This window comes from Ambystoma mexicanum, chromosome 3q (genome assembly GCF_040938575.1).
Source record: "Ambystoma mexicanum isolate Mex_15411 chromosome 3q, UKY_AmexF1_1, whole genome shotgun sequence".
Lineage (NCBI taxonomy): Eukaryota > Metazoa > Chordata > Amphibia > Caudata > Ambystomatidae > Ambystoma > Ambystoma mexicanum.
In genome coordinates, this window is record NC_090926.1 from 481,410,123 (window position 1) to 481,437,342 (window position 27,220).

Here is a 27,220-nt window from a genome sequence, read left to right on the forward strand (position 1 = left end):
CCCCCGCCGGGAACGCAGGTATGTTTTTTTTAACCTTTTTTTAATCCTTTTCCAGGAGCAGACGCGCTGGCACTCCGTTTTCCCTTTCCATGGCGGCAGCCATTTTCTTGGTTGTTTTTTTCTGTCCCGAAACGCTGCAGGGTTTCGGGACAAAAAAAAAATGCTTTTAGTGCCCCGGTCACGCAAATAATGCGGGCCGGGGTACTAATAGCAATAGAACCCTCATGGCGGGGGTATTGCCGACTCTGGTAATGCCCCGGGGCCTTCGGTAAGGCCCTTGCTTGACTCGGGGCCTTACCTATGGGCCCCGGGGCATTACCTGAGTCGGTAATGCCCCCGCCGTGAGGGTTCTATTGCTTAAGTGGTACCAATCACCAAACGCAAATAACATAGACAAACAGCACCATGGGTAAAAATTGGCAGGGAAAATAGAGTAGATTTGCACATTGTGCACTAATTAAGCAAACAGGACAAAAGAATAGGGAGTACACCATAAAGGAATGCATCAACAATAGAAGGGACGTCTGCCTTCACCAATCTTTCTGCACTGCTACTTTAAAGGGGAAGAAAGAACAAACTGCCTGAGTAACTACTGGAAAATGCAAAGATCTCAACTTCAGTACAATGTAGTAAGGACACTAAACTTTGTAAAGTAATTGCGCCGGTGCTGCAGTAATCGATAACGTGTCTTGGTGTAATGCAGCAATGACAAGCACCTTACAGTGGCAGGAAGAACACTTCCCTCATGACGCAAGTACTTTCCATAGTAACCCCATTGGTATGGACAGTGCTGTGAACCGTAAAATATTTAATATATATTGCTGCATGTACATCAAACACATTTTCTTTTTGGTAAGACAACATACTGGAAAGGAAAGCAAGGCAGTACAAGCAGCAATCCTTCTACAACAGCATACAGGCATAGGAAAGGAAATAAACTCTGTGCCTAGAGAAATGGACAGCATGGAAGTCAAAGTGGAGAGAATGTGGCGTACAAGAATATCATTTGGACAAAATAACACAGCACCGGCACAACTACATGTGTGCTCCTTCCCCATGTCGGAGACCCCCATTCCCTCAAAAACTGTTTCATGGGAGACGTTACGTTAATACATCAATCTCTTCCTCCCCTCACAACCAAATTGTGCAAATCCCCATTTCCCCACAATAAGTACTTCTGATACCCCTTCCTTTCCAAATGGACAAGGAAACGATAATAATGAGAATATTATGACTGTTTCAGTGGTATTTATTTTTGTATCTAAAACGGGATTCTGACTCAGCAGCACATAGTCCTATTTGCATTGACCACAAGTAAAAAGAAAAGTAGGTGTCCTATGTACACTGCAGCTTTCCCGCCTATCCGCAATGACAATGGAGGTATCTGTACACTGCCAGCATGCTCTGCACGTCCGCATGTTGTCCACCACCAATCAATGCATGTACGCCGGGACGTTTATGCGTAGTGCAAGTACATGCATCTGTGTCTGTTCCTCTGTGTCCTGCAGACATCGCCACAGTGCAGCATATGCGAAGGAACGTTAATTAGGTTGGGGTGTCCACCCTTACAGGTAGCTATGCAGATAAACATCCCATGTGCTGTACCTTATAAATACCCAGCAACTCCCTAAATTGTTGGCTCGCATGTGGTGCAGTTGTAGTCAGTAGAGAAAAGGTAACGGTGTGCATAGGACACCCACGCACGTGCACACAACGTATTTCACCCAAAATGCATGCAAAGGAGAACAGTGGCGACGTCACCATGCGACCGCACCCACTATGGGCGTGAGCCCTTATTTTAGGGACAGGAGTCAGACGCTCGAACAGTGGGAAAGTCCAGGGTTGAGCAAACTACGGAGTGTTTTTCAGAAAGTACACGCTTACAGACACACCACAATGTGCCCTTGCACATGTATGTATGGTTTGGAACAATGTAGGCCTGCTTCCGGGTGAAAGTTGTCCACAGCAACCCTCCAAAAGGACACACCCCAGAGATGCTGAGCAATCAGTTTGCAGCTTTGCTGAACAAAGTAGCAGGCCACATAGGTTTGCCCTGTACGTAATGCTGCACCAAATCTGATGTGCTACAGTGCGTCCGCAACTAATAGCAACCATGTTAGTCCAGCTGAGTACGCACTGTAATGGGCAAATTATGAACAGAACTTGCTGTGCCACAAGAAACCACAGCTGCGATATTCCCCATTGTCCCAATCTCATGGGTAGCTAGCGGCAAAGGGACCAAGGATGGCGAGGGCCATGTCCCAATGAAGCAGAAACATTCCTTGTTCCCTTTCCAGTTTCTTTTTTGCTGCATGCCACCATTGTGTACTGTTAAAAAATTCCAAACGCTTCCAACAATGACATTGAAGAGCTCTCCATGTAACAGTATCAGTTCTGTAAAACACTCCTCTGTGTACATGCCCCGCCCAGAAACGTTATTGTGCAATACCTGTGGCTCCATAGTCCCATTTCCATCACCGCCATCCTGAAAATCTCAGGATGTGGCTTTCGTGCTGCGTGCGAGTGTGGGGGCACAACGTGCAACCATGGTAGGGGAAGTTTGTTATAAGGGGTGGCTTTTAAAAGAGCTTTTTTTTGCAGATGCTTCAAGAGGAACACCTTTTTTCATATTTTATTTGATTTTGTGTTTTCTTTTGTGGACATTGTTACAGTAAACTTCACTGCATCTTGTAGACGGGCAAAGAAAACACCATTACCAATGGACGACACATAAATGCCATCTGGTTGGAAAAATTCTGCATTTCCACAACTAATGAAGTCATCGTTGCAGAAGATCATCCCAGCATTGGACAAAAAAGTATTCATGCTTGTGTTGATGAGACACCTTCCTGCGTCCAGCTCGGAACAACATCCATGAGCAGTGGCCCACGCTCTTCATGTTGTTATCGATAAGAACAGCACCTTGGCAGTGGGAAAAAGCCTCTTTTCTAGGTTTAGCAACCTCTTTAGTTGATGTAACACGACTAAACAAGACATGTAGCCCATATACATACTGCCATAGTAGATGACGATAACGTCGCCTCTACCGAAAGTGGCCAGGTCTATGCAAAGTGCATCCATGTCAGTGAAATTGCGCTCGTAGACACCGTTCCACAATACGACCACTCCTTCCAACCCAAAATTGCCATCAAAATTTCTTTCCTGGGCATTCTTTTGCAGATCGAGTAGAAAGGCATCACCTATAGGCAACACAATGGGTTTTGCCCTGTCAGCCAGCCTCACTATGCAGTGTATAATGTACAGCAGTTTGAACGCCCCTTCCTGTGAACCACACCCACAGTACCTACCTGATTGGATAATCCCAAAAGTCCCATGTGCATTGTACAGCAATGTAATAAGCGCTGATTGTGGCACGTGCGGTGCCCGAAGTACCGTGAGCGATGCACCCCACTAAAGTAGGAGCAGTCCTTCTTCCCTGTCCACTACCTTTTGACCAGCACCACCTCATTGGGTATGGGTAAATAGGCACACACGATTCCACCAATGCCATCCAAGACGTTACCATCTAACACTGTCTGTGCTGCACAACACTTCATAGGTACTGTTAGAAAATCAGCCTCCTAGTGTACTGTCACTTGCCAGCACATCCACTACAAATTTCAGTAATAGATTGCAAAATGTGTGCATACACATTCATCCACTTCTGCACCTACTACCACAAATGTAAAGTACCAAAACTCTTTCTGCACTATGCGTATTACTGTGTTATAAGTGCCTCTGCGCACGGTATCTACCACTGAGCGGCCATTACATTCTTTAAAAGCATACTGTTTTTTCCCATCCACTACCATGAAGTGGCACGTTAGTGATATGTGTTTGTAATGTTCTCATTGCCCCATATTATACAGTGTAATATTGAAACAGGAACTCCCTGCTTTCCTTCTGAAAATGCTACAAAATGTTTTCCCCACTAACCCACCTCCTACATAAATCGTAAAAAAATGGCATCAATAGCAGCATTGAATGTATCCTACCAAGGGAAATTAACTTTCCAAAAGATCATTGTCTGCACAGCTGTACTTTGTATAGGCTGCACTATTACAGAAGGCTCTTTTTTAATCTGCCCCCTTCTACTCTCTGCCCTCTGCAACGCATCCACAAGAGGAGTGTGTGACTTGGGATGGTATCTCTCCTGCACTGAAATGTCGCCAATAGCTCCCAGTGGATGCGAGGAATAAAGTGAGAAAACTATATCTGCAGGCGTGATCTCTTCCCTCATCTGTCTCCAACTCCCTCAGGATCACGCGCTTCTGCAAAAAGACCACTGTTGGTAAAGGTGCTTTTTTTAGCCTGGGCCCTCCCTCCACAACAGGCTCCCCGCCTCCCTGACACTTGAGGGAATCATCACCAGTTCCTGAAGCACCTCAACGTCTTTCTCTTCTTGTCTGCTGTTTCTGCTCATCTCCCTGGCTAACTGCATGAGGTAAACTTAATCTGAACTTCTTACCTGACGACTCTGTGATGTTGGACCCATATCACCTCCCCCTGACAGGTGAACCCCTACACTGGCTTCACAGCAAACCCCACACTTGAGGACTTTTTCCTGTATGCCTAACAGTGCATCCACCACCTCGTGTGTACACTTATCTGTGCACTTGACACAATTGTCCCGTATTTTTACTTATTGTCATATGTTCTTCTTCCCATGTACTGTACCTTCCCCTCCCTCCACCCATGCACTTGGGCGATCTAAGTCACAACTGTCCTACTAGGTTCTTTGTCTCTGCCCCCCCCCTCTGTTTGCCCTCCTTTGCCTCGTTGTGCTTTGCTAGACATCTGTGTCATTACGGATGCTGTAGAATACAATCGCACATCATATGATATCATACACACAATGCATGCACAACAGTAGGATGCCTGCCACTTACTGTGTACACTCCAAAGTTGTTTTTTGTTTTCACACTACTGCACACTTTTCAACAAATATTTTGCACGTGCAGCAAACCTTTCATGTTACTAACTGCAAAGAAATACATACAGTTGATGCATACACCCATGGTGTCTGATCCTTACATTGCACATTTCCACCATAGCCTTCTGCACTTCTTTGTGCAAATAGACCTTCTGCCACACTGTTTGGGTACACACCTGACCCACCAACATTAGAAACAGTGTCTTTCGCTACACAGTTTCCTTTCCATGGCTCCCATCCAGAAAATGGCTGGATGTGGAACGTGGAAGTGTGAAATTACAGTGTAAACCACTGAGTTTTTGTAGTAGGGAGGGAGGGAGGTGGGGAGTGGGTTGGGGGGGTAAATGTAAAACAGGATATGGAGTTGGATCTGTAGTACTGTCTCAGAAAATACATGTTTTTGGTGGGTTTTCTTTTGCCCTGTTTTTGTTATGTACATACTTGCTTACACATTTTGTTTGTTTTTTATGTCTTTCGATGAGTTTCTGTTCCCTTCTGCTCCTTACATTTGTACGGACTGAATGTCAACTCTTTTTTTTCAGTTCTACAGGATTGTATTCAATGCTGCGTGCAGAGTGGCAAACAAAACACCATTTCCAATGGAGTTCAAACAAATTCCATTTCCTTGGAACCACTGCAAATCTTGCTCCTTAATGCTGTGATAGTCGGTGCTGAACATCCCAGCACTGCACATAAAGGCACACATGCCTCTGTTTATAAAACACCTCCTGACCTCTGGCTGTGGATATATTACACCCTAATGTGCAACACATGCAATTACCTACACCATGTGCCCGTGAACGCATAGCACCTCACTTTCGTTGTTCCATCAAGTGTATAATGCTCTCTGCACCCATTATTCAAAGGTCACGATCCTGGGTGAGAAAAAGAGGCAACTCTACATGGCTGCAGTATGGTCTGCTGGCTGTCATCAAGGGATAGGCTCTTGGGTGCATAACCAACGGACTACGACCTTTGGCCATGCACCCAATACTGTAGGCCTTACCTACACCCAGCACAACATAATAACCTCATGAAAGGGAACATTTCCCACATACCACAATCCACAAACGTAACATATGATGGGTGGTGCAAAGGGCAACTTATGTCAATGCAAATAGCACCATGTGGCTCCCTAATGTTCAAGGTGGTGGCATAATGGGTAGCATATGGTACCATACGCATATCATGTCACTTGTGCTGTTAAACCACGTCTACAAGGTCCTGCACAACCATTTTTTCAATGGCACCAATCGGAGACATGCATACTTAAAAGTGCATGTCTGCGTTATGGTGGCATGCTATGGAGCAGGCCTAGCCTATTCGGTGACTGGCCTATGGGCTGCAGGTGTTTGCCATACACCCAACAGTGTAGCCCTTGGCCACACCCAGCTCAACATAACAGAGTTATGCAGGTGAACAAGTGGCCAGGTACATGCAGGCCACAACTAACCACTTCTAAGCATCATCTACTTCACCACTTCTCCCACAGGACATACTGGAGAAGTTGTCGCTCCATCAGGTCCAGACATACACTACACAGTGTAAGAATTGCAACCAATCCCCACAACCACTAAAGCAACATTTTAGCACATGCAACACACCATACTGCAGTGTACATTGCAAGTTTCATGTGTTCTCCATTGTTCTCCCCTTCTGCCATTGCTCTACCATCAGTGACCGCTGGGCCTCAGCACACACTGCACACCCAGGCACAACCTATGTTTTACTTCTCATGTTATATGTAATGCAGACCCCATCTACAAATGTACCTGCCAACTTTCACCCTGGCGACATCTTTGCATACAAGCCTCAACAACCTTGTGTTGCATGTGCTGAACGGTATATGAGTGGTTGTGTACATTGTCCATATTGCAACTTTCTGATGCTGATCACTTCCTTTCATGGTGCAATGTGGTAAAACACTTCCTCCAGCAAGGGCCTTATAAGGGCCAAACCATAGCAAACACACATGGTGACATGTGGCTCCTAAATGTGCAACAGGGGCAATAATGTGCACCATATGGTAATGAGCGCATAGGAGGTCACTTCTGCTGTTCCACCAAGGGCACAAGGTCCTCCGCAACCATTGTGTGCTACTCACCAACTCCAAATGAATGCACAGTAACAACTGCATCACTGCATTATTTTGTGGAGGCTATTATGAAGGCCTAGGCTGTTGGGTGCATGGCCTACGGCCTTCGGCCATGCACCCAACAGTCTAGGCCTAGTCCACACTCACCACAACATAACAGAGCATTCAGGCGACCAGGTGCGCATGTGCCATGAATCACAAAAGCAACATACGCACCAGCACTTCCACCCAATCGCCACACCATAACGCAGGGATAAAAGAACACATGTTCCACTTAGCGTAATGCACAAACATCTTGCTGTGTTTGGCACTGCTACCCACTTCCAATCACAAAGCAATAGAAGCATGCCAACCAAACAAGACAATCTTCACAACATTGAGCCTGCTCCCATCACTCTAGTACATGCATAGAACCAATGTTGCATACTGCACTGCAACACTTACTAATCTGCACAATGGACACTACGCAAGCACATATTTTATTTTTATTTTTATCATTGTTGTGCCAAGACCTCTTCCATATGTACACTATTCCATTAATACACCCAATGGACACACTGCACGACTGGTCACTGCACCATCTCCACCCTTACACCGGCAACTGTAGGTTGTTTTACCAATCACCACATACATGCAACCACCGTTGTGTGCACTGCAGCCAAATCATACACAATAAGCAACAATGTGGCACCTACTTTCAACCAGTGGACATACCTTTCCAACCAGTGCACATAATTATCTGTGCTAGGGCTGCAGCCATGCATCCAAGGGGCTACGGGCTTACCGCACACAAAACACCATAGTACATGCTATGTTTAAATCCTCATGTTTCGTGGAATGCACTCCCCGTCTGCAAATATGCCTGCCACCACTCATGACAGAAAAACATTGCTGCTGTAGCTTGCATGCCATACCGCAGGCTGCCCACAACGACCGCACAAGATAGTTTCCTGTTGAGGTGTCTGCTCATTGGCGGAGCATGCACGGATAGCGCTGGCAGACCTCTGTCTTCTTGTATAATTATATATATCACGTGAAGCTCTTCTCACTCCTGCACCCTTTCCATCCCTTCTTCCCACCACCAGATGCCATACACTATGTTTTTCAGATCCTTTTGCCGCTGCATTGTCCTCCGATACAACATACTGCCGTCATGGAACACTTTTCACACATCCCGTCAGCGGACACTGCAGTTAATCAAAGTTTTGACCGCACTGTGAACAGGGAAATGGGACACCGGAGTGGAGCCAGATATGACACGTTTTAGGATGCACAATTGTACGTACAAGAGGCCCAGCCATGCACACAATAGTTTAGAGCCTTGCCACACACACTGAAACACTAGTCTCCGATACACCATGGCAGCGTTTCCCAAAACCTTTGACGACAGCACGCTTCCCTCCAGCCAACCACCGGCCACGTCCACTGTTCGCCGATAGCACAGCGTACCGCAGGCTAATGAGACTTTGGTCTGTGGAGTGAACAGGGAAATGGGTCCACAGAGTGGACCCAGATATCACTAAATTTTTGGGATGTACATTTCAGTATTTTGCAAAAGAATGACTGGTTGGATTATGACCAAAAACACAAAAGCACACTTTCTGATCCAAGCCCCCGCTCCTACCGCAAATTTGGTGAAATATTCAGAGCCAGCCATATACTTTTTTTGCAAAGATTGGTGAGGATTCGTCCAGGGGGAGCGAAGTTATAAGCAGCTGAAAAAGTGTTCTTCCTATGAGGGCCGTGTAATATACATACATGTATATATTAGGGTGGCAATAGTCACCCTATAGTTAATGTGAGTCGGAGACACATAGGAACCCCTCAAACTTCTATTGTTAATCATTTTTGATTCGAGTAATGGATTTGACCAATATTCCAAAAGTGATTAAAAGTCTGCAGGCCCTCTTAGACTGCAAAGTTATGTAAAGATTTGGTAAAAAATTAAAAAGTTATTACGCGTCAAAATATTTTTTCCAAAAGTGCGGACTACTTCCCATTCAATTTCCCATAGTCTTAAAATGTCAATTATTGCCAAAGCGCACAGCCTAAACCGCTGGGCGGATTTGGACCAGGTCCAAAACAACTTGGGCATAAAGTGTTGAGTCATGATCTATTCATAGTTTGGGGTTATTCTGTGTCGTGGTTACTTTAAAATTTGACAGAGAAGGGGGTGCCTCCTTCCCCAATAATTATAGTTGTTTCTCCTATGATACATTGCAGGATCAAGGTTTTCAGAAATAAAATGACCGCCATCTTGTTTTTCTTTCAATGCGAGAGATATTTGAGCTATATCCAAGGTTATGGGGAAATAAAACGCAGTAAAAAGCTATTTGCAGGTCAAAAAACATACAAATTCCATCAGAGTAGTGGGATGGCTAGAAAGCACTGAGTGAAATTTGGGAGCTGGAGGGGGTTCAGGGAACAAGTTATGAACAGAAAGCTGTGTCACAGAAGCAGAGTGTGCTCTGGGGTGAACGGGAGAGGGCGAGGTTGTCAGAGGAGTGGGGGGGCTGGCACAGATGAGGGTGGCATTTTTTTCCTGTTGTTTGCTTCTCCAAGGTTACAAAGGGGCTGGATAATTGTGACTTAATTACCTTCGTGGTCTCCCATTCATGCAATAACTAGGACAGACTCTGCTTAGCTTCAAAGTGAGCTAGGCGCCAACCTCGTCAGGCCATGTTGTGTAATAAATGAGCCAAACTTACAAGGCCTTTTAGAGGAAGGGACTAACCCTTTCTTGCTTTGAAGCTAAGCTTGGTCAGTCCTGCTTTGAAGCTAAGCAGGGTCAGTCCTGGTTACTGCATGGATCGGCGACTGAACGGACATCTGAATTATTTACTTTTTTTAAACTGTGCTACTGTCAGTCCTTGATGGTTTTGCACTCAGAGACAATGTTTTGCCTTTTTGCTGAATTGCATTCTGGTATTTGTAGTCTCCCAGTGAATAATACAAAATAAAAAAAATAACATGTATTTTACAGCTACAGTGGCTTTCCCTTCTCTGTATTAACTGGGACAAATGCTGCTTAGCTTCAAAGGGAGGAAGGGGTCAGCCCACTAAGCCCATGTTGCCTAATATATGTTCACCACCTTCCCCTTTAGAAGAACATTTAGAGAACTATGGCCTAAGGCAGCTGGATCCTTCCTCGCTTTAAAACTAAGCTGGGTCAGTCCCGGTTACTGCATGGATGGCAGACAGTCCACAGTCCTGAATGCTGTGTGTTTTCTTAGTTGTACATATCTCAGAAAACACGGCATCCACATTGTTATAAAACAGAAACAATGAAATCTTAAAAAAACACATTTATGCTGAACACTGCTATCAGATAACCCTTGCCTTAAGGAGTTCGAGACACAGCACATAACCATTATGCTACAATGATGTTAGTGTTTGGATTTTCACAAGTTTCATACCTAGCCTTTTATCATTGAACATATTAAATTATAGGCTAAGTATGAAATATATGCCCCATGCAACAGCAAGCCATTTTGGCCTATTTGTTTAATGCTGGGCACTTAACTCTGGCAGACTACGTTTCAAGGCTGTATGTTTTTTTTTGTTTAATTTAATTTAATTAAATGAAAAGCAACGCAAGTGGGATGTGGGGAGGTTTGTTGCAGTACAGTACTGAGAACTTATTTAGTATGAGGGCATTTATACATGGCTGCAATGTCAGCCACGTCCAAACATCCCTTGTGCCAAAATGACGGTGCTGTAATGGCTTTCACGCTGAAAAAGGCATGCCAAAATTGGGGCTATGGCAGAATGTGAGTGGCTTATCGGCCCCGGGCCAGAATGGTGGTGCCGAAAAGTGGTATACCACTTGAAGAATGCTGGTTAACCTAAGTGTGTGCTCCATGGCAAATAATTGAATCTCACTGCTCATTGCCTAAAAATATTGTGAGTTCTCAAAGCCTGCAATCCGAAGGCCATAGCTAGTGGTCTGGAAGTATTTTAAAATGGACAGTGGACACTTCCAAAGGGGCCATGCCCACTGACCATGGCCGAAGACCATACTAGCGGTCTGGAAGCATTCTAAATTCTATGGAATAAAAAAAAACTTGAAATTCAAGGAAAACACTTTTGTTGCAGGGTCGTTAAGGTGAGCAATAATTTGTAAGAAAACCTTTGGAATTCAAGGAAAAAAACCTTTAGTTGTAGGGATGTTAAGCTGAGAACCTAATGCAACAAAACCCCTGAAATTCAGCTAAAGCCACCTTAACTTCACACACCCTCTTGCGCAGACTATGACCACAATGATGAAATCAAAGATCACATCACTGATGACATCACTAATTACATTACAACAGTAACTGGCCTTAAGCATGGCATTAAGCAATGGTCAGTGTGCAAGGCCAAATATATGTTTAGCACCTGAATGGGTACTAAGCATAGCCTTCAGTTATGGACAGTGGTCACAACTTTCATCCATGTGCACTGAATATTTTAAAACACTAACAAGCTACCAACCATAGATGTTGGCCTTTAGCAGTGGATGCAGCTTTCAACAGTGTCCACTGTATATTATTTACACTGAACAGGTACTAGCCATGGACCTTATCACAATACTGGCAATCTTTGACTGTGCCCACTATATATTCTAACATGTAAATGGGCCACTGACCAAGGCCTTTGACCTCGATCAGTGTGTACATCTTTTGGCCATTCCTACTGTGTATTACACAACACTAACCAGCCACTAGCTATGGCCTTCGACCGTGCCCACTGTAATATTATATACACTAACCAGGCGCTAGCCATGGTTTTCAACACAATACTAGCTAGAGGACACAACCTTTGGTGTGCCGACTGTATATTCTGACATATTAATGGGCATTAGCTATGGGCTTTAGCCATGCACATTGGTATTTTTTTAACACTAACCAACAACAAGCTATGGCTGTTGGTGCTGGTCAGTGAACCCAACCTTTGTCATAGCCAAGCCCATGGCCTAAATTGTTATTAAAGTGATCAACGTTTTTATGAGCTAATTTATAAATGATGTTATGTCTAATTCCACTATTGATGTAATCAGTTATATACAATGCAATTTATGTTGTCACCAGTGATGTGATTTGTAATGGCATCAGTGTTCCCATACAACATGTAATTAGTGATGTCATCAGTGATGTGATCTGTGATGTCATCATTGTGGTCATAGTCTGTGCAACACGGTGCACAAAGTTAAGTGGCTTTAGCTGAATTTCAGGGTTTTTGTTGCATTAAGTTCTCACCTTAACATCCCTGCAACTAAAAATGTGTCCTTGAATTTCAAAGGTTTTGTTACAATGTATTGCTTGACTTAATGTCCCTGAATATATATATATATATATATATATATATATATATATATATATATATATATATATATATATATATATATATATATATATATATATATATATATATATATATATATATATCGAGAAAAGAAAAACAAAAAAGAAAAAGCTAATCCAAGCTTTTCAGGCGGCACTCTTCTCCCACAATAGAAATGCACCAGACGCAAAAGAGGATCTCCGTCATACGTCCTTTATTTTGCTTTAGAAACACGGTGGACAGGCAGTTTCGGGAGAGAATATATGAATTACTTATATCAGAATACTTAATGCCAGATGTTTCCTGCATTGTCTATTATTTCTCAGTTTTCATCTCTTAGAGTATTTATGCATCCGCTGCTCTCTTCAGATTCAAGTGAAATATTATATTGATCCTCTAATTTGTGTAGTTGAAATCCAATCTTATGTTTACATGATCATTGGGAAATTAGTTACAACTATACTTTGTTTTGTGTTACATTGTAACTCCTAGGCAGGAATAGAATTCATGATCCGAGTTGAGATATTCTGTTTTGCATTATAACTCAAAGGAAATAATGTAGTTCATGATCTGAGTTGAGCCCAACCATTGTGCTGTGAAAGTAGAACATTAGTTTGATCTGTTGTCATGAGATGTTTTAGTGATCACCTCCTCTCTTAATGTGTTCAATTCTACTGATGTTCACGCTGTGCTTTCATAGAAAGCTGCTATTAAAGTTCACATTAGTTCAACTCTAGTACTTCAATTATTGAATCAAGAATTTTTAGAATGTTTAGATATTATCTGTTTTTTCACCCTATATAGGTGGTGCACATCTTCTCACCTGATCCAGGTGCATAAACCGTTATAGTGAATATATCAAACACAGATATAGGGGTATGCCTAATTTCGCACAATTAAACTACATGGCCTTCTAGTCAGCTGAAGACGGAATAGATCCGAAATGCAATGGCATACAATAACAGTGACACTCGATATATGGATGCACTTTTGCCTTTTCATGCAAAAAAAAAATGATAATATCTGAAAATTCTAAAAAATCTTGATTCGATAACTGATGTACTAGAGTCAAACTAATGTGAACTTCAATATCATCTTTCTATGAAAGTACGGTGTGAGCATGCCTTGGACTAGATTACCTTCTAGCTCCATTTCTTCTATGAATGTATGCAACCTTGTGCAAAGGCCCTAAGGTATGCTTCGATTACTTTAACTACATATGAGAATAACCTACCTGATATATAGTGGTGCCTATCCTAATCCTCCTCAATTCAATTCTAATGATCCCACAAAATCGTAATGTTTCCATGTTGTCTTCCTTGTGTTTTGAAACCTAATGCACAGCCAGTGGTTGTCTTACATTTTTGATTCATATTGATCTTAAATGCTCATAGATGTGCGTCTTCAATTGTCTAATCATACTTCCAATGTACACCTTATTGCAGATAAAAAGTAATTCAATTTACCAAAAATGTACTCTTAAAATTCATTGATAGTTCAATTTGTATACTTCCATTTTGTCTGTTCTGGAATATTAGCCTATTGTTAACAAATGTGCAAAAGTTGCACATGCCACACTTAAACATCTAGGTGGTTGTGGTAACCATGATCCTTGTTCCTCACGGTATTGTTTCATTGTACAATGTTGGCTTTGTGCTAACATTTTCACAATAGTTTGGGCTGTAGTAAATACAAGAGATGGTTTTGCATCAATTAATTGATGGAGCTCATTGTCCAATAAAAGAGTCTTCCAGTGTTTATTCAAAATGTTATAAATTTGCCACTTTACTAATTGTATCTTTTAATAAAAATACTTATGTCTGTCATACTTTGATCTCTTTTCAAGGTGTTAATACATACGTTCTCATAATTTTTAGTATGTTTCTTTCTGCATTGTTATTGTCTCTTTCTATGCAACCGCTCGCAATAAGGATGTGTCTCAATGCTGTACATCGTTCTTTGAATACGTTTTGCACACTACAATTTTGTCTATGTATAAAAGACATACTGGGCCAAAATATAGACATTTCTCAGTCGACTTGTATACATGGCTCAGAGAGATGTGAAATGGAGAATATGGACGTGTGTGAAGAGCATGAATATATTGCCTGCATGTTCAGATTATCTAGAATGGTAGGGGAAAGGCATGAAGGGGCAAGAAAGTTAGGTACTGGGGTGATAACATGTCAATCGTTTGAACTGATGTGTTTCAATATTGAAATGTAACACATTTTTAATTTTATTAAAGATATGTTGACATGTGTAGCAGGCCAATATTGTACTATCCATATTTTGACATCGAGCTCTTTCGATATACATCAAAAGACACACATGTTGTGTCAACTTGTGTAGCTTCATTATCTGTTACTGTCTGGCTATTGGCATGTGGATTTTTTGATGTAACCAAAACACATTCAACATATGTGCATATTGAATGGGATTGAAATGGATTCCATTTGCTTTGTATTGCAGATAGCAAGGGGTAGAGTAAGGTAATTTGTTATTCCTATCCATGCCCCATTCTGTCTTGAAAAATATTCAAAATGACACGTTTCATTAACAACATAGTAAAGGATTTTAACATGGTTGTACCTGCTTTGCATGCATGTTTTAAAGAATCTGGACTTTTTAAATTAACTCTGTTATATGTTTCAATTTAATTTCCCTGGTCAAATGATCTGCTTCCCTGTGTGGTTTGCTTTGCATTGAAGCATACACACAACATATACACAGGAGGGATAGATGAACTGCCATTGGAATAGACCTAATATTTTGCTCCAACATTGACTGCTAGAAGACTTAATTTTCTCTCTTCCTCATTTTTCCATAGGTGAATATGTGGTAATGATGACCCACTTCCATTTGAAACGCAAGATTGGCTACTTTGTCATTCAGACCTACCTTCCGTGCATCATGACAGTGATTTTGTCCCAAGTCTCCTTCTGGCTCAACAGAGAATCTGTTCCAGCAAGAACTGTATTCGGTAAGCATGATATAGTGCATTAAATTCGCACATGTATTGCTGATTTCCATAAGTAGTGCATAGTATCTATCTCCATCAGTGAATAAAACCACATATGGTTCTTAGTACATGGAATAATGCGTGCTCTTGATCACCAACTTCATTTAACAAGCTAAGAGCAGCATTCATATTTTAGTTCTGCATCCAGCCTGTAGCCACTAGACCACTGCTCCATCATGGATGAGTTAATACACTGTTTCACTATTGTTTTAATGATTGAAATGTTTTCAAAAAAGAATATTTTAAATATATACACACCTATGGCTTATTTCGGGGCACTGAAATCATAGGTGGGCTTTGAATACCACCACCATGGAGCTTTATAGATGGTGGTGTAGGTCATCAAAATGAATCAATAGACATTAACACAACAGATAAAACTGTGACTTTCTTATCAGAAAATGCACCTATGAATGGAAGCCCAGTGCCTGAGCCCAGTTTTGACAATGAAATCCTTGTTCCCTCCCCTGCCTTCCTCCCCCCAAGGCCTATCATGTATTCAGCAGGGTACACCCCGACCACCCCTGGACTTCCCACCGTCCCTCAGGATCCCAACTCTAAAACATTCACCTACACACACGAGCACCCCACACACATACATGCACACGTCCACAAACACGTGCATACACCCTTCACCAAACCCCCTCCTTACCTCTCTGGCTGCCACCTCCTGATCCATCACTGTATGTGTAGTAACTGCGCAAGCAGTGTTCTCTGCCAGGCTGCCATTCGTGGAAGGCGTCCTGTCAGAGAAATGTAGACAGTGAAAATGGGCTCATCGTAAATAAACAGGAGCTCAGATTGCTTGGAAGTGATGGAGGAATTGTTTCTGTTAATAGATGAGCGACATGGTTTTTAAAGATTGTATGTCATAAACTAGATGTATTAAAATACCCATATGCATTGTGGTGCAAGGACAGGAACCTGTGTTAGGTGCAAGAAAGAATATTACGTCATTGTCAAAGTGAGTGACTAAATAAGTGAACACATTTGCATGGGTCACTTTAGCCAGAACCCGCCTATAAACAAACAGTCATGGACATACCGATGCATTGACCTATTTGCACATTCTCAGGGCAGGGCCAGACAATAGAAACATTATACATAAACATGTGGCCTTAGTGTCAGCCACTGCAGTCATTGCTGGGAAATGTAGTTTCAAAAATGCATAAAGCCCCTATGAACATGGAAGTGCTCGCTTGCAAGATCAGTGTATAATTTTATCTCATCTAATGTGAATGTTCAAAAATATTTTGCGACTCAACAGATGAGGGGACTCTACTGCGCATAGCATTAGGTAAGCTATTAGATTATCAACTGTACCCACAAGGTCATCTTTCTGCCAAGGTGCTCTGCTCTGGACAAAAGCCACGGGAATAGACGATCTCTTCATCTTTCGGCTGATATAAGAACCACAGCACTGCTTTACAAAGACTGGAGCTGTGCTTACTTTTAAATATGTCTGCTATTGCAATTGTAATGCCTAGTTTTAGGTTGGAATCGCAGCAATACTCTTAACTAGCCATCATTCATGTTCCACTGTCAGATCCACTTACCTTTCTTTTATGCTGGCTATGATATGGTCTGAAGCTTTTCTTGGTTTGTAATTTATTGCGTTTGTTGCTGTTTTTGTGTGTGTGTTGTTTGTTTAAATAATTTGTACTGCGCCTTGATACTGCTCAGCCTTTGATACGCTGTGCGTTATACATGCATGTTACTACTAATACCTCTAAATCTATTCAAGTTATGCTCTGTGCCTGTTTTAAATTAGTACAGTTCATAAATATGCACAGCCTCCCCAAAATAGTTACAAGATATCTGTGTAGAAAAGATGTAAGCGTGCAAGTGCTTTCTCCATGTCCATTCACATAACTGTTGAACGTGTTTGTTCCAATACATACGTGTGCATTTGAACGTTTAAAATGGAGCTTTCAACTCTTTTGCCTACTCATTGGCCTGTGATTTCCAACCACAGGTGCTCAAAATGAAGGTTCTGTGTGCCTGGGTAACATGGCCGTTACGTAGCTACATAATGGGCGTCATCGATATCGGTGCTATCAAGCAATGTTCCCTCTAATTATTTTTCTCTTTGTGCGTAACCGGTTGGCTGTTGTGCGCACATTATTTTCCATGTGCGCAACTGACTAATGAGGTAATCCAGTTGGTGAGCTACCGTCGCAGAAGAGTGTTTGCAAAGGAATTTCTTTAGGAAATTCTTTAAAAATCTTACAATACTTTTTCCAAACACATGGGCTAAAATAAAATGCATCATATGTGATTATACAGAAAACTATACAGAAAACTCATCAACCAGTCCAAGACTTCAGTATCTGCCACAGTACCTTGCAAATGAACTTTTGCTGAGAGAAAAATGTTGGCCTCATTACGAGTTTGGCAGTAAGTGGTAAAGTTGCTGGTAACTCCATTGTCGCCAACTTTACCACTATGCCAAATTACAATTTTGGGCCTGGAGTGGAAGATTTGCCTCCAGGAAAATCCTGGAGGTAAATCCTCCAACTCAATGCTGAAATCGTAAGAATTTCCGCTGCAGTAATCCCGGCAAAAAGCCACATTTATTCCAATGGATTCAATATGGACTCAATATGAATGGGGAATTACACCACCACCACCAGGTGTAATCTGGTGGAAATTCCTCTGGATCAAGTGGTAGTGACAGTAATTAGTTTGGGCGGTATTCTGGCGGATTTACACCGGGATCCTGCTCCAATACTTAATGAGGCCGTGTATGTTTTATCCCACTGGAAAATCACTAATTTGTATTACAATACACAAATATCTCTTAGTTGTGTTCCCAGATATCACGCACAAACAATATTTATTCTTGAAGAAAAGTTTCTTTGTATTCTGATTTTTCAAAAAAAGGGAATTTTATTCTTGATGCGATAATCTCGTGGTCAACCGACCCGTGTTTTGACCCAAGGGGTCTTTATCAAGGCTGGTGCGTTATTGTTCCTTGACCGTTAGGTAGGTTGGCTATTGGTGGTGGCTTGGGTAGATGGGTTCCACTCCTTGAATAGGCTGGCTTGTCAGCCTGTTACTGCTGCGAACAACGACTCTGGTGGTGGCCCTCAAATATCTCTTGTCATAACTCGTGTGGCTGTCAAGAAACTCACCGAGAATACATTTGCCAATGGATTAATGGCAATGAAAAGCAATGTGTCAAAAACATGCTAAAGGAGTTCAGGTGCCACTTTAATGAAGTAATTCAAGGGCCAGGAGAACATGCTTCTAATAATTTGTGTACGGATGATAATTGCATCAGAATAACTGCACCTTAGAATATGATGATCCAAAATTCCTCTGCCTCTGCTTACTATCCACATTACGTTCTCCTGTGGGTAGTGATAACACCAGCCTTAGAAATAAGAGACATATGCACCATGCATTGTTACTCCCTAATAAAGGAGAATATTCCTAACAAAAACGAGAAACAATGAACATATCATTGCTTCAACCCACAAAGCTCTACTGATATTTTTCCCGATGCCCAAACTCAAAGGGAATTCTATGGGGAAAGAACATCTTTTAATAAGCAGAAAGTATCCCTATTGGCAAAGTTAATTACTTTTTTACTCCCTGAAAAATCATTTGACTCCAAGTAGGGAGCAAAATCTGATTATAGCCCTGCTTGTCCCCCTGACATAGGGAGTGAAATGACAGGGCACATAATAAAGTGTATAGTTTTACCCACCCTTGCACACCACAGCCTAGATTAAATTAAACAAGAGCTTTTGCGAGGTTTATAATGGAGCCCTGTTGAAGAAAATCCCACATATATGCCATTTTCTTTTCAAATTTAATTTGTTTGATTTAATGCAAAAAGAACAGATACAACATTCTTGGAATTAGTATTGAGTTACAACCATTTAGCAAAAGAAAAAAGAGGATTATGTCTATGTAACATAAAACTACACCCTTTAAGTTAATTGCATCAATACATCTGAGATACAAATGATTTAGTGCCTTCTTCTACAACTATGGATCCTTCCTCTGTAATTCTTTGTGATCAGTTAAATAAGATGCAGGGAGATGCTGAGACTGCACACACAGAACACATGGTTATACTGAAAAGCCCTCAGCGGTGTAGCATACAAAGAAAAAGAAGCTGCTGTTGTCCAGATTGGTACTAGAATTTCCTATCCTTTAGCAAACAGGCAACATATTTCCTTCAGTGTACTGCTGAAAGGTCTGACTTGGTCTTTGAAATGTGCTGCTTTGTTCATCACCTGCAAGGAGTGATGCTTCCACCCATACCCTTCCCCGGCCCCCTGTACTTGCCTCCAATACTAGTTGATAGAGCACTGTAAAAAGTGAGGGATTGCACAGTAAAAACTCACTGGGATATTTGCAGACCCACAATACTTTGCAAGCAAGGTATATTTAAATGCCTCAACATATGATGTACATTTTAGGAATGTCATGACTCTGCATGTACACAATTCGTTTACAGTGCATACAAGATTTTTTGCAACATACCCCACCCTTATATCATTGTGTAGGATTACAAAAGTGCTCAGTGAAACTCTTTTTCTATAGAAGCGAATTACCATATAATGTGTGAAGGTCCATACCCAAAGGAACTCTGAACACTTGGAAATGATGCAGATTGTGTGAAAAGCATTCTCCTGTCTGAATATCCAAGTGCCCTTGTACTACAGACAAGTAATCCCAGGCATAGTCCATACCCATTATCCCTTGTAGGCTAAATAAATGATATTGCAATGTTGCTCTCTACTTATAGGGTAATGTTAATAATGCTAAAGTAGGAGACGCTGAACATCACATTTGTCTTTTCAAATTCTTTAGAGGGAAATTAATATTTGAGTTACATAATGCGGTAACTTACAATTGGGCCGCTTCAAAGCACTTGCGTGACATATGTACAAAGAAGAGGAAGTACAGGGTTTGGTTAGACAACCAAGTATCTTGCTTATTTACAGTCAGTATCCGATATTTGAGCTGGTAGTTAGATTATATAGTGTGGGTGACGCTTTTGGTAAGGAAAAATGACTGGCGCATGAACGTTATTCATGTTACAACAAACATAAAACAAGTGCATGTAGGTACACGTCTGGAAACCTTTCATAGAGCCAAGAGAGTAAGAGTCAAGGTTGTCTGGTAGTATCATAATGTATTCTCTGGCATAAGTTAGAGTCATAATGTGAAAATGTGGTAGAGTCAAGTTTAGGAGTCATGGGTGGGAGGGAACATTTTTGGTTAATGTGTGCAGGCATATCTTGGTTAGATTCTTCTGTTCATGGAGCCAGTTTTTCATATAAGTTTTAACTTCTTGTGTTGTATTTTACTGTTAGGGATTTGAGGTATATAGTAGTGTAATGCATATTTGCAGAATATCAAGAATAGTTGCTTATTCTAAGAGAAAGAACATTTTAGTTAATTGCTGTGTCTTGTGTCTTATTGCATCTTCTTGAATAGTTGAGAATTTTCTGTGTGCACTGCTAAAAATCTTCTGAGCGGCACCCAGAAGGAAGCTGGGCAAGCGTACATGCGCACAGCTTAGAGGGAACATTGCTATCAAGTCGTCCTGCTAGTGCATAGACGATGTCTGATATTTACTCTTGGCGCTCAAACAGCAGGCAGAGGCAATGGGATGAAAAGAACATGTGATGTCTGTGTTGCCATTGATGATGTAGGCGTGTCTGTGTGGACGAGAACACGAATGGCATATTCATGTTGATTAATTGGTCTCATCAGAAAGCTGTGCTCCGGGTTGATCAGGAAGGTGCAAGGTTGAGGCTGCACATTATTTTCTTTGAACACGTTACAATGTTTTTGATTTGTGGAGGATTGTGCGTGGCTAATCTCTACTAACACGTGTTTATTCTCTACTAACGCGTGTTTCCATTCATCCCACGTGTTCCATCCTTGCCAATCAATTTTAATGCACATATACTCTTCTGTTCACTAGAAAAGCATTTTTCATGTCGCTCTGTTCTCTACAGAGGGGAAGTCATTAGTGAAAACAAGAAAAACACATCCTTTCCCCTCAATAACTGTTTGCAGACGGGACCATTTTATCTATTAAACATTCCGTATGAAAACATATTTCGTTTTCTTTCTTTAACTCGTAAAATGTTACAGATGTCTAGACCAAAGTTGAAGTTTCTGTCTTCACTAAGTTCTCAATTCGAATCCAGAAGAGTGTTGTAGATAGAACGTGACAGACTGATTTAGTGTCGACTTCCTAAAACAGCACGGGAAGCATTGTCAGTATGGCGTCCAATTTTCTGTGGCTCCAAACATTCTGCAGGAGAACGTGCTGGGTAGCACGACTCAAATGCCCCTGTGGTACCGGCCCTGGGAAGCCTGCACCACCCGGCCCTGTTTCTACAATTGTTTCTACTTTTTGTTAGACGGCCCCAGAGGTGTTGCTAGGTCTGGAAAAGATCAGAGGCTAAGCTGATGTAGGGACTGTCGGGACTCGGTCGGAGCTAGCTAGCATTTTTGTAGTAGTCAATGAGCTTCTATCCGGGGCTACAACTAAAAGACCCAGGCATATACCCGCCCCCCCCCCACCCGGGCCCTCCAGCAATGCCTCTGGACTCCCCACAACCCACTGTGATTCACTGCCGGTTCGACGCTGTGTTCTCAATGGTTCCATAATGCTCTTGCCAGCATGAGGCTCTCCTCATACCATCAAAAGCGATCATTCTTTGTGAAAGGTAATGCATGACACATTGGCAGCACTGGCTCTTCTTCCAATCTGTTGGACTGACCCAGTTTTCTGCACTTGCTGTTCTTCAATATATGCACAGCTGCCTGTGGACTCCATGCACTTTTGTTTACATCTTGCTGACGGAGGTAATGATATGATAGGTTATTTATAAGGAGCTTAATACCCCGAGGTTTCTACGCGTGGACCCTGTCGAACATGTGGTGTTCCGTGTCATCTTCCTTCCAAGGCGAGCATGTTGCCCCTCTACTATCCTCCCAGGACGAGGTTGCACGAGGCAAAACAAGTGTATGGGTTCCATGGGATGTGAATTGCAGGACTTGATGTCTGTTGAACTGGATTTTGAGTTAGTGTTCTGTGTGATTATAACTTTTGAGAGGCAGGAGCAGCAGCTATAAGAAATACAGACACAGGCGTGTGCTAGGAGGAGGGCAGGTGAAGGAAATGAAGGCGCACAATGTATGGCGTGGTTTCACTTGAACATTATGGACATATGCTGTAACGTGGGTAAACAGAGTAGGATTTTGTCGGTAAGAGCTGACAAAATCCAGTGTAACCTTTGTATCTTTGGTGGAATGAGTGAGAGGTGTGTTACTAGTCAAGCGGTGTTCAGGGGAGATTTTAGCAAGATCTTGATGTGCTGGGAGAACAAAGAGGAAGCAAGAAGCTGGGATACTGTGAGAAGCATTGAGTACATTGTTGCAGCTGAATGGGGAAGACATGATGGATGGATACCATTGCGACAGTGCAACATGTAGCCTGTGCCTGGATACCACCAGTGATAAGATGCAGGGGCCCAGTGACTGAATGCCTCATTTGAGGTTAGGAATTTCCTAAATGCATTTTGATACACTATCATTCATGATGTTCACCTTAGATCAGGTCACTCATCATTTCTCCTTCTCAATATAGGATCTGCTCCTGCATCAGTAACTTTCTTCAAAGAATTAATTTCTTTCCCTCAGGACCACATGCCCTGGCAGCTCTCCCATTTCAAATCCCAAATCGCTTCTACTAATCCGCGCAGAATTAGGGCCTCCACCAAACCGGTTCCATGACGGCCATCCCCTTCACAACCAAAACACCAACTGCTTATCTCCGACTACCTACCTCTGATCTCCCCTAATATATGGTTGCACAAGACCAATAACTTAAAATTCAAACAATGAAATACAGCAGTTCTGCATTCAAATGAAAGAACGACAAGACTGTGTATCTATTGTGTTTTGCTTATATTCCTTAGTAACACACCTGTGTGCCAATTTTTCTGTGTGATTTATTATTTCGTATAAGAACATGTTGGGATATAAATTCGGCAATGAAAAAAATTCTAAAGCTGTGGTCCTTAAATTTCCGTGGACGATCCCGAGATGTACACAGTTCGTTTGCACAAGGGATGCTTTGTTTAACCGCCCGATTATAATATTCGACTGCAACAACACAAGAGTACAATTAAAATAGAAACATATGTTTGTCTTTTTTTTCTGTTTGAAGATGTAATGGAAGTGATTATCGGTGGGTACATTTCTTCACTGATCGAAACGTGCATCGTTGCGTTCCCCGCCCCAGTAATAAGGAAATACACCGTTTTAAGCGCCACTTCGGAAATACACCGTTTTAAGCGCCACTTCGGCGTTGACCACTTTATATTCAGGACGGAACCTATGCACTCGCGCACGTGGCTCTGCAGATATCCCAGAGAGCTCATTTGCAGGTACTGGAGAAGCATCTAGAATGCACCCTCCGAGCCCTTCTGCGCAGAAGACCCGAATTGTGCCGCGGGGTTTACTGATCAGCGGCGAGAAAGTAATTTGTCATAACTTGATGCCCGGTGGAGAGTCTGCCCCTTGGGAGCACGGAGCGTGTCCCCAGGCAGCAGCCGCATTTCTGATATCTTAATATATTCCTCATTATCTGACGGTTCAGGACACTGCGCATTTCCACCAACATTCCGCACCGTGGAAACACTGCAGTGGATTTAATACCTACAGTTGCCACGGTAACCATCCAACATGTGACGTGCCGAACATTCCCAAACTGCAAGTGACGATCTGTAAACAATGAACTGAATATAGCAGAAGAGGGGCAGAATCCAAACCTGGCTGACCGCCATGGTTTTGCCTGGAGGTATATAGAAAATCGGGGGAAAAATAGACGGTTCTTGAATTAACTTATTTTTTTTATGAGCCTGCCAAGCATTTACATCAAAATTCAAACATCAGTGAGATAAAAACATACATTTAAGCGATGCGTATTGAAGATCACTTTATCGCCGCCGTCCATCCTTCCTTCCTTCCTTCCTTCCTTCCTTCCTTCCTTCCTTCCTTCCTTCCTTCCTTCCTTCCTTCCTTCCTTCCTTCCTTCCTTCCTTCCTTCCTTCCTTCCTTCCTTCCTTCCTTCCTTCCTTCCTTCCTTCCTTCCTTCCTTCCTTCCTTCCTTCCTTCCTTCCTTCCTTCCTTCCTTCCTTCCTTCCTTCCTTCCTTCCCGCCTTCCCTCCTTTTCCTTTTCCCTCCCTCCAGGCCTCTCTCCCTCCCTCCCTCTCCCCTTCCTCCATCCCATCCGTCCTTCCTTTTCTCTTAACCCCCTTCCTCCTTTCCTATCCTTTCTACACTTTCTAACCTTCTTAACTTCCCTTCCATGTTTAGCTATGCGTTCTCGCTTTTGTAGCCTTCTTTCCTGTTCATTCTAACCTTCCTATCCTTCCTTCTTTCCAATCCGTCATAGCCCTCAGTTCTCCCTTTCTTCATATCCTCAAAGACGTCAACTCTTCATTCCTTCCTACCCTTCAGTCCTTGAGCACTTGAATCCCTCTCCCCTCGTCCCCTTCCTCCATCTTTCCTGCCGTTCTCTGTCTTCTATCTGCATAACTTGTCTCACTCTGCTCATTACAAACTTCTTCTTCCTCAATAGTTTACCCCCGCATATGACTTCATTTTACACTGCCATATGTTTACTGCATTGCTAGTTTTTTGTTTCCCTAGCTTCTTTAGTTCCTTCTATCTTGCTACCCAAAATCCCAAACTCAATATATTCACCATATCAATATATACATCCATATCCTTTCTCCCTTACGGCAGCCCCTTTCCCTCTACATATGTCTTCTTTCCCACATTCAGAACCTCGCTCTCATTCACTCCGTCCTATATCTTATGAACCATTCCAAATCATTTTCTCCTTTACCCGCTTTCATTGTTTTATTTTTCTTCACAATCTGACCTTTTGACAACTTTCACCTTCATCTGTTTCGATTGGTTCTTGTAGTCCTCTAATTGCAGTGTTACTGAGGGATACCTACGATAACTTAAAAAGAAATGCAGAATCCCTCTGGAAAAGCCTCCCTTCAGCAGCCAACAAGGATAACTTTGTACTAACTTCTCTCAACTACAAAACAGCTATTGTCCAAGCCAAAAAATATAATTGCAATGAGCCTCATTACAAGTTTGCCGGTCCGGTAACAACGGTACCAGTAAGCTTGCCGGTACCGTTGTCACTGGACCAGCAAACTATGAGTTCTGCTTGCGGGTGCCTTCCCGCCAGGTCTGACCTGGTGGGGGTACTGGCACCCACGTTCAGACACTGCCACTAGCACTGGCACCATTCTGAATAGTGCCAGTGATACAGGCCTCCCCATTCCCATTGAGCCCGATGGGGAGTAAAAGTTTCCGGCCCCTGGCAATGGGGAAATACAGGGTCCGCCAGCGTTGTAAAGGCCCTGTATTTCCCGATTGCCAGGGGCCAGAAAAATGTGCAAGTTTGGTGGCACCCTGCTGGCTTTACCGGCAAGGCTACCGCCAAACTTGTAATGCGGCCCAATGACCGCATCACCAAAGCAAAATCTAGCACCAAGGAACTCTTCAAAATACTCAAAGAGCTAGAATCTCCTGCCCCACCACCCGACACTTGCACCAAAGATATCTCTTGGTGCTCTAATAACCAGAAGGCACTGCAAGATAAAATCCCAATGATCCAAAGTAAAACAGAATAAAAAAAACTCAACATTACCAATACAGCATCCACTTCTACTCCGCCCACACCAGGTGCAGATACCTGGAGCCAATTCAATTTCTCCCCCTCTCCATTAAAGAGGGTGAGGACATTATTTTAAAATGAAAACCCTCCAAATGCCAGGGATACATTTGTCCTCCCCCTATCATTAAAGAGGCAGTCAAGGAATGTGCTCCCTTCATCACATCCTTTATTAACGCATCATTCAATTCCAGCATGGTACCCAAGAACCTAAAGGATGCCTAGGTACTCCCACTACAAAAATAACCAACCCTAGGCCCAAATAACCACTCAATTACAGACACATTACCACAATACCCTTTCTTTTAAAAATATTGGATCGAGCAGCATATTTGCAGATTCAACAACATATAGAATCTAACAACCTTCTTGGTCTCAGACAATCAGGGTTCAGACCCAGACACAGGACTGAAACAGCTCTGATCGACCTTAAGACTCAAATCCAAGCCCTTAAAGATAAAGGCAAACTTGCTCTTCTCCTCCTTCTAGATCTGTCGGCCGCGTTCGACTTAGTAAACCACAAAACCCTCTGCAACCATCTAACGTCCGCTGCACACTTCTCGGACAAAGCCAACTCCTGGATCCAGTCCTTTCTAAACAACAGATCTATGAGGGTCTTTGCACCATCATCCTATGCAGAACCATCACCTGTCATCTGTAGAATCCCCCAAGGATCTTATGTGTCCACTACACTATATAATGTGTTCACAAAGCCTCTATTTGATGACCTTGACTATTTGGGTGTCACTTATACCACTTACGCTGATGACACCCAAATACTCATCCCCATCACTGGAGACTATGCTACGGATAGCAAACACTAAACAACATCTACATTATCATACAAGCCTGAATGGCTAAGCATGGACTCTTTCTCAATGATGACGAGACAGAGCTGCTCATCCTAGGAACCCCAGCAAACCTCAACAAATTAGATGAACAATTTTCCTCATTCATTATTGACGGAAATACAATCAAAATCTCTAAGGATGTAAAAACCCTAGATATCTACACCGACAGAGCCCTCATTTCAACTTGACAAATCAATGCAATTGCCTACTCGTTAGCCTATACCTGCAGACCGTTCATCACTAATGCAAACTGCAT

The 27,220-nt window shown here is 42.4% G+C and overlaps 1 protein-coding gene across 3 annotated transcripts in view; it reads left to right on the forward strand.

Moving 5' to 3' along the window:
* Nucleotides 1-27,220, forward strand: part of GABRA1 (gamma-aminobutyric acid type A receptor subunit alpha1) — an 834,827-nt gene that overhangs the window by 707,167 nt on the left and 100,440 nt on the right. For all 3 annotated transcript variants that reach the window (XM_069654274.1, XM_069654275.1, XM_069654276.1), the window contains exon 8: nt 15,181-15,333. In XM_069654274.1, coding sequence (XP_069510375.1) covers nt 15,181-15,333 — 153 coding nt within the window. The remainder of the gene's footprint in view (nt 1-15,180; nt 15,334-27,220) is intronic.